The sequence below is a fragment of the Syngnathus typhle genome, linkage group LG3 (assembly GCF_033458585.1).
Source record: "Syngnathus typhle isolate RoL2023-S1 ecotype Sweden linkage group LG3, RoL_Styp_1.0, whole genome shotgun sequence".
Classification (NCBI taxonomy): domain Eukaryota; kingdom Metazoa; phylum Chordata; class Actinopteri; order Syngnathiformes; family Syngnathidae; genus Syngnathus; species Syngnathus typhle.
In genome coordinates this window covers 13755146-13762412 of record NC_083740.1, presented here as the reverse complement: position 1 = coordinate 13762412, position 7267 = coordinate 13755146, and the positions used below count along the sequence as shown (strand labels likewise).

Sequence of the window (7267 nt, the reverse complement as noted above, 5' to 3'; positions counted from 1 at the left end):
TTAAACTGCCATTTATAGTATGCTTCGTATTAAATTTATAGTAGGGTAACTGTTATCTGGCGAAAATAGAAATCAAACATAGAACATAACCCAAACAAATTCGAGGTGTTCGTTTCAAACGTTGGTAAAGAAGACACACTTTTTGTTGTTACTGTTTTACGCGTGCAAGCATAAAAAGAGGCGGTCAGCTTGTAACCGGACAACTTTGCTTGTAATGCCATGCTTTAAGTTTATTACTAACTTGAAAATTATACTAGTATTATTAAATGTATTATTATTATTATTATTATTATTAGTAGTAGTAGTAGTAGTCGTTTTAACATATATATATATATATAATATTGATATAACATTATTATTATTATTATTATTATTATTATTAGTAGTAGTAGTAGTAGTATTAGTAGTAGTAGTAGTAGTAGTAGTAGTAGTATTATAAGCTCGGAGTTTTTACATCATTTAGGTTAATGGGAATTTTCTTGATTTATTTGAATTATTGATTGCATTATGTTTGATTTGATTATGATTATTTCTTATCTTGATATAACATTATTATTATTATTATTATTATTATCATCATTATTATTAGTAGTATTATTATCATTATAAGCTCGGAATTTTTACATCATTTAGGTTAATGGGAATTTTCTTGATTTATTTGAATAATTCGTTCCAATAAAAATATAATTGACAAATTATGTAGTATTTGCCATTGCCTTTGCGCGTGAATTTCGAATGAAACAACTGAGAACGATTCAATCCAAATATAATGTTATTGGTCATAGCATTAGTTCGTTTACATTACGAACTAAATTTACGCGTTTCACTCTGACATTTTGTAGACGGGTGATATAGGTCAATAGATATATTTTTATTTTTAAAATAGAAAATAATAATAGGTTGTATATTAATTGGGTTTCAATATTTTGCTGGATGAGAACATGTGGTGTGTGTGATTTAACTCATTCACAACGAATAAACGACCGCTGACATGCTTCACACGCGTCTGAGGACTGGCTAGTGTACCCGAGCCTAGCCTTACACTTTTTCTTAGACATATTGGCCTAAGATGAATTGTACTGGCTAGTGTCCCCGAGTCTGGCCTTACACTCTTTCTCAGACATATTGGCCTAAAATCAACCAGAATAAAAATTACATCCCAATATAAGCCAACCATGTTGCATGCATTTCAATTAAGGTTCCTTGTAACACTTATTGTTCTGAAAGGAAAGGTTCACGTCATGATATGATTTGGTCATTCAGAAATTGACATGGAACAAGATAACTTTAGTATGATATGTGAGTGCACTAAATCCCCACATTCAAGCAGATTTACAAAGACTCATACGTGACGAACGTAATTTGATCATCCCCTGGACCTAGATTTAATATTTTCATGGAGTTATATATTATTAAATTAAAATCACAGTTTTCTGTGCCAATATTCCCTGTAACCTTTGAATTTGTATTAAAATGTTTTAAAACAAATAGTTTTCCACAACGATCTCACGTATGCAAAACCAGTTGGCCACATAATGATTGTAAATTGTGTACGAATTCCAATGCCAAGAACATATCTCATTACTGTTGACCCAGCGGTGTGCCAACAGACCTACTTAGCGGGCCCATTGACATTAAAGACAAGTAAACAGACTCTGCAATTGAGGCCAGTGGAGGGTGGAAGGTTGGCCATTGGTCAGAAAAATCTGCGAAGGCACGCTCTCCTCCCGCGTCGGACGTATCGTCTCTCTCTCTCTCTCTCTCTCTCTCTCTCTCTCTCTCTCTCTCTCTCTCTCTCTCTCTCTCTCTCTCTCTCTCTCTCTCTCTCTCTCTCTCTCTCTCTCTCTCTCTCTCACTCTCACTCTCACTCACTCTCTCACTCTCTCTCTCACTCACTCTCTCACTCTTCTTTGCTCGCCCCCTCTTTTTCTCTTTTTCTTTCTCGCTCTCTCTCCTCTCTGTCCGCTCAGTATGCACCAGTAGTGTTGAGCCGGTTGCCGCGCTGACTAACCCTGCCTTGCCCAAAACGGCTGAAGATGTTGAATCGGTGAGAGGAGCTGAAAGTGAAAAAAGAAGAAGCGCTACATATATTCGGATTGGTTGCTAGAAGAACCATGTCGAGAGTCGAGGGGACTTCGAGAAGCTGTAGACTGGGATAGCCCGGCCCTTTCTACTCGGAGTACTGCCTCTCATATTTTTGGACTCGCGGGCATTCCCGCGGTCGCGATGTGGAAATTATTCATTGTGCAAACATCTCCTTCGAAAGGTCATTAGACAGCGATTCTGCAACATACCCAAAGGTTTGGTGTGGGCTCGCGCGTTGTCCGTTTACGTGTGTGCACGTGAGAGCGCCTGTGCGTGTGCATGAGTTTGTGTGCGCGCGTCGGTAGGTCACGATGAGTTTAGTATCAGGCTTTCCTCATCATCCGGTCATGCACCACCACGACAGCCACCACTACTCCCTGCACGCAGCCGCAACGGGTCGGTGTCACGAGGACACGGGAGCGCCTCCTTATTTCACGAGCTGGCTCATTAGTCACGCGGATATGTCGCCCACCGAATACGGCCTCGCGCCGGGCTACAGCCCTGATTACCACTGCAACGGTGGCACAGGGGCCGTAGGTGGCCTAGATCCTCACCACCACCATCACCACTACGGACACGGTGCTTTGGTTCCCGGAGCTGGCGCCATCTCTGTTAATGGAGCCCAGGTGGGTATGCATCACCACCACGCACATCCACGCACAGTAAAGCGGAGACCCACTGCAAACCGGAAAGAGAGACGGCGGACTCAAAGTATCAACTCGGCTTTCGCGGAACTGAGGGAGTGTATCCCCAATGTCCCCGCCGACACTAAGCTGTCCAAGATCAAGACGCTTCGGCTGGCTACCAGCTACATCTCCTACCTGATGGACATCCTGGACAAGGACGGCCAACACGGAGACACTCAGGCATTTAAGGCCGAGCTGAAGTTAACAGAGGCGCGGGAGGAGCGGAGGAAGCGGGACACGGTAAATCGAAATATACATGACTGAAATAATGCAGGGCTGTAAAGTTTGACTAACATGAATTTCCCTCTTCGTAAAATATAATGTCACGTGTTTGTCATACTTAACTGATTATACAGCTTTCAATTAGAAAAACAACCACTATAGTCTCGTCTAATATACAAAACATACGCATATACATAACATAAACAAAAACATATACATATACATGTTTGATGAAATCAAATAAGCGAGGGGTTGTATTTTTTACACGTAAATGCAGATTCCAAGTTCTGACAAATCGCCAAGGAAAATGTAATAATAACAACCCTAAACTATAGCCTAGGAAAATAGCACAACAACAAAATGAATAAAAACAAGATTCACGGAAGTAAGACAAACACGCATCGATAAAAAACTAAAATTAGGCTGTAAAAAAAAAAAACTAAAAAAAATCTATTCTCATTGAGCTGAGTCAAACGAAAAGAAGTTGTACACAATAAAGTTTGCTCGAAATGATCAAGCATTAGAGAGGAGCTGTGCCAGAAAATTGGTCTCCATTCACAGACCGCTTGGAGCCAAGTAACTCATTTCCAGCAAGGCTTTTCCGTATTTTTGTGTCTTCACATCTTTTTGGCCTGGTTCTGGTTTTGGCCATACGCACCGTTTAGGATTTATTCTTAAGACATTTAAACATTTTCCACGATATTGTTCTCTTTTTAGATGGGTTTTATTCGATCAATTATTTGTGAATAATACGTGCAGCGAAATGAACCGATGTGAGTTATATTATGCTTTATTGTCCGGAAGTCTAAATAGAGACAAGATATGCCAATCCAATATTGAATCAAACGGTAGTAAAAAAAACAACACCACCACCAACAACAACAACTACGACGACATAGCATGGTATGTGCAAGAATTGATCAATTCCCGTGTCCTTGACGCAAATAGGAATTGTGGTTTCTGGCGCGTTACTGAATTCAAGCGACAAATCACCCCCCCCCCGTCCCCCCCCCGCCCCCCCTGTTCCATATTGGAATTACTGGAATGGGGATGTTGTCCGGCATGTTAAAAACTGATAACACTCGTTGGCTGCAGCTCTGCAAGCAAAAACATATATAGTGCCAAAATCATGTAGGCCTAAAGAGGATTCCTCGGACAGAAAATTGATACCTCAGATCGTTAAAGTTGATTTGAATGTGATCAGCAGTAATGCTCCGTTTAATTTGTGGCATCATTAAGAATCAAGGGGTTAGCACGTGAATAGCACTAAATGGCTGACCCCTTAAGCTTTCAAATAAGGCGGAAATCGAAGCATTGTTTGCGTGTCCGTGTGACCGCGCAGCGTGCGTGTGTGTGTGTGTGTATATATATATATAAATATATATATATAAATATATATAAATCCAACAGTTCATCTTTCAGTAAATAAGGGTTCAAAGGTTTCTTATTCAGCTCTCCAGAAACAAAAAAGAAGAGTTTTCAGGGTTACATGTTTAAACTGTTTACGTGTCTGTGTGTGAGCGCGCAGCGCGTGCGTGTATATATATATATATATATATATATATATATATATATATATATATATATATATATATATATATATATATATATATATATATATATCTGCGCGCTTACACACAGACAAGCAAACAGTGTGGTATGCAATGGGCATCCGTTTAAATTTAAAGCGTTTTTTAGAGAATGAACATTATAGCATCAGTGTGAAGTTTCTTAAGTGCAAAACTGAAAATCATTTGAAAGACGCCAGGGTATTCGAGATTTCGTACAGTTTATTGCTTGGTGGGTTGGACTTGGAGCGATGGGGCTTACAGCTTCAGCAGCTATTTCTTTAACACTAATGAATGTGATAAAAACTGTTGAAATGAACACCGCGATCTAAAGAAAACTCCTCTGGTGAAATGAGCTGACATAAAATAAAGATTAAAATTGTATATAGATAGTGACTTCTTGTGACTGTAACAGAGCACGAAAAATGCAGCATAATGTCAATTTACGATTACATTTGAAAAACGTCCTTCTATTTTTACAATTTTGGAGATTTTTAATGTCGCGTAATCACAGGAATGTGGCTGTTCCAGAGTTTCAATCACTGCAGTGACGCTGAATAAAAATGTTTTTTTTTCTGGGTAATTCACCTCCGCCAAACTGCTTTATTTTACAATGGAAACCTCAACATGATGGGGGAAACGTGAGTAAATTTTACAACAAATTTGAATTCGCATTGTATTTGTTTTGCAATTTATGAAGGACATATGTCGTTCACAACATTTAAATAAATGGTTTGGTATATTTACTATTGTTGCGCGCACATCCAGATTTACAGGGTGGCGCCCAGTATTGATTATTTTTGTTGTCGAAGTTATGGTTGAAATAAACGGACCTAGTGATCCGTAAGATAGGGGCAATTAAGCCAGATAATATAATACCATATCATATCATTTTATATCAGAATTATATAAAAATAATATAATGCAAGAAAACCGATTTTGTCATATTGCTTGATTCTACACGTGCGAGACATGGATATATTTTTTTTACAAATACTACATTCAAATGCTATTATTATTACACACAAAGGGATAGTAAAACGTGAGATTTCTAGAAAACGGATTTGATGTAATTGTTTCTTTCTTTGACATGTACATTGATGCACAAAAAAGCCTGCATGTGTTAAACTGTATGGAAAACAAGTGTAGCTACTATCAACATTATCACTTTTTAATTTATTGAGTAATGAGTTTGACAATCCATATTGTGTGTAATCGTATTTTCAAATAATGCTTAAATTAAAAGTGAATCATCTATGTTATAAATAACACGCAGTGGCGTAGCCAGGAATTTTTCCAGTAGGGGCGTGCGCCCACAGGAAAAAAAATCGAACATCACCTACGCCATTCGCTGATCGCTAAAACAACATCCGGGTCCGGGAGGCAAACGGTGAATGGATAACATCGCGCACATAGAATAGCGCAAGCACATTCGCGCAAGACTGAAAGAAAAAAACGGCATGAAAATGAAGAATCGAAAAAGCTCGATTTTTTTCAACCGGGGCGCAGGGAGTCCTAACCGGGGCACCGCCCCGGCTCGCCCCGGCTTGGCTACGCCACTGATAACACGTGAGGCTCAAACTATTGTGTAACAACAACGACTCCAAAATAGTAGATCAACAGTACCGATGGGACTGTTCTGTTTCCCTCAAGGACAAATTCATGTTCTCGCAACAATTTTTTGTCTGCAGGTGGATGTCCCCAAGATGGCGTCATCGTCTTCTTGCTCGTCGTCGTCCTCATTGTCACTGGGAGACAAGAAGACTAAAGGGAGGACAGGATGGCCCCAGCACGTCTGGGCTCTGGAACTCAAGCAGTAACTTCCACCCTGAAGGTCAATTGCACCCCGTTCCCCTCTGCTCTGTCTTCGGCAGCGGGACGATCATGGTGCTCTTAGATGAATTATATTATCATCGCCTTTTGTCCAGTATAGACCTCGGGCCACACACATCCCTTCCTCACAAGGAAAATGAATAAATAGACCCGGTAGAAAATTATGGAGGTTTATCCCTGTCGAGGGGTGGTTACCTGCTGTTTGCTATCATTTTCGACCTGCAAAATCCTTAAACTGTTACCTCAGTTAACAAATAAACTAAACACTGCAACGGGATATTTAAATGGTCATCATAATACTGACTGCATTGCCAATGTCAGTAGGCTAAATTAGCACGTCAGGTTTGTGGAGGTTAAATCGTGGACAGCGTTTCTGCATGTCAATCGATTTTCTGAATTTTAATAGATGGTTTATTAGCAGCATGGGATGCCAGAAAAAAACCCTTGAGGTTTGTTCTCTTTTAATTACTGAAAATAAACACAAGTAGACTACCTGAAGATATTAGAACCACTCGTCCTTTGGGCCACAAATTTAATCCCACACATTCTGTACAAATGAGAAGTCAATTTGCTCGCAGCTTTATTTAACTCGATATACGTATTTATACCTACCGCACCTTTTGGAAGAGCCAAACTGCCACTCCACTGAGGCCAAAAGACATAATATTTCTTAGTACACTCCGCAGTGTTTGTGTCGTTGTAGTGTCGACCTGCAAATGTTTTGTCTCTCTGGCTCTTTCTGGGCTGGGGTGTATATATGTAGTTTACATGTTGAGACGTCACTGTGATGATAAGGTGTTCGTGTTGTGAAGTGAAGTACGTGGTGGGAATGTAAATAATGCTAATTATAAAATGTAATCTGTGTTTTGAATT

At 39.6% G+C, this 7267-nt stretch overlaps 1 protein-coding gene across 1 annotated transcript; it reads left to right on the top strand.

The window, feature by feature from the left end:
• Window positions 1-2339: 2339 nt before the first annotated feature.
• On the top strand, window positions 2340-6930 carry LOC133151762 (heart- and neural crest derivatives-expressed protein 2-like). The gene is made up of 2 exons (XM_061275055.1): window positions 2340-3011; window positions 6253-6930. Exons 1-2 carry the CDS (start codon window positions 2397-2399, stop codon window positions 6379-6381), a joined length of 744 nt encoding a protein of 247 aa, XP_061131039.1. The 5' UTR covers window positions 2340-2396; the 3' UTR covers window positions 6382-6930.
• The last annotated feature ends 337 nt before the right edge of the window (window positions 6931-7267 follow it).

Excerpts from the sequence above, each read along its gene's own strand:
- LOC133151762 (XM_061275055.1), top strand. The coding sequence starts at position 2,397 with ATGAGTTTAGTATCAGGCTTTCCTCATCATCCGGTCATGCACCACCAC. Across the intron at positions 3,012-6,252 it reads AGCGGAGGAAGCGGGACACG|GTGGATGTCCCCAAGATGGC; the intron begins GTAAATCGAAAT and ends TTTTGTCTGCAG.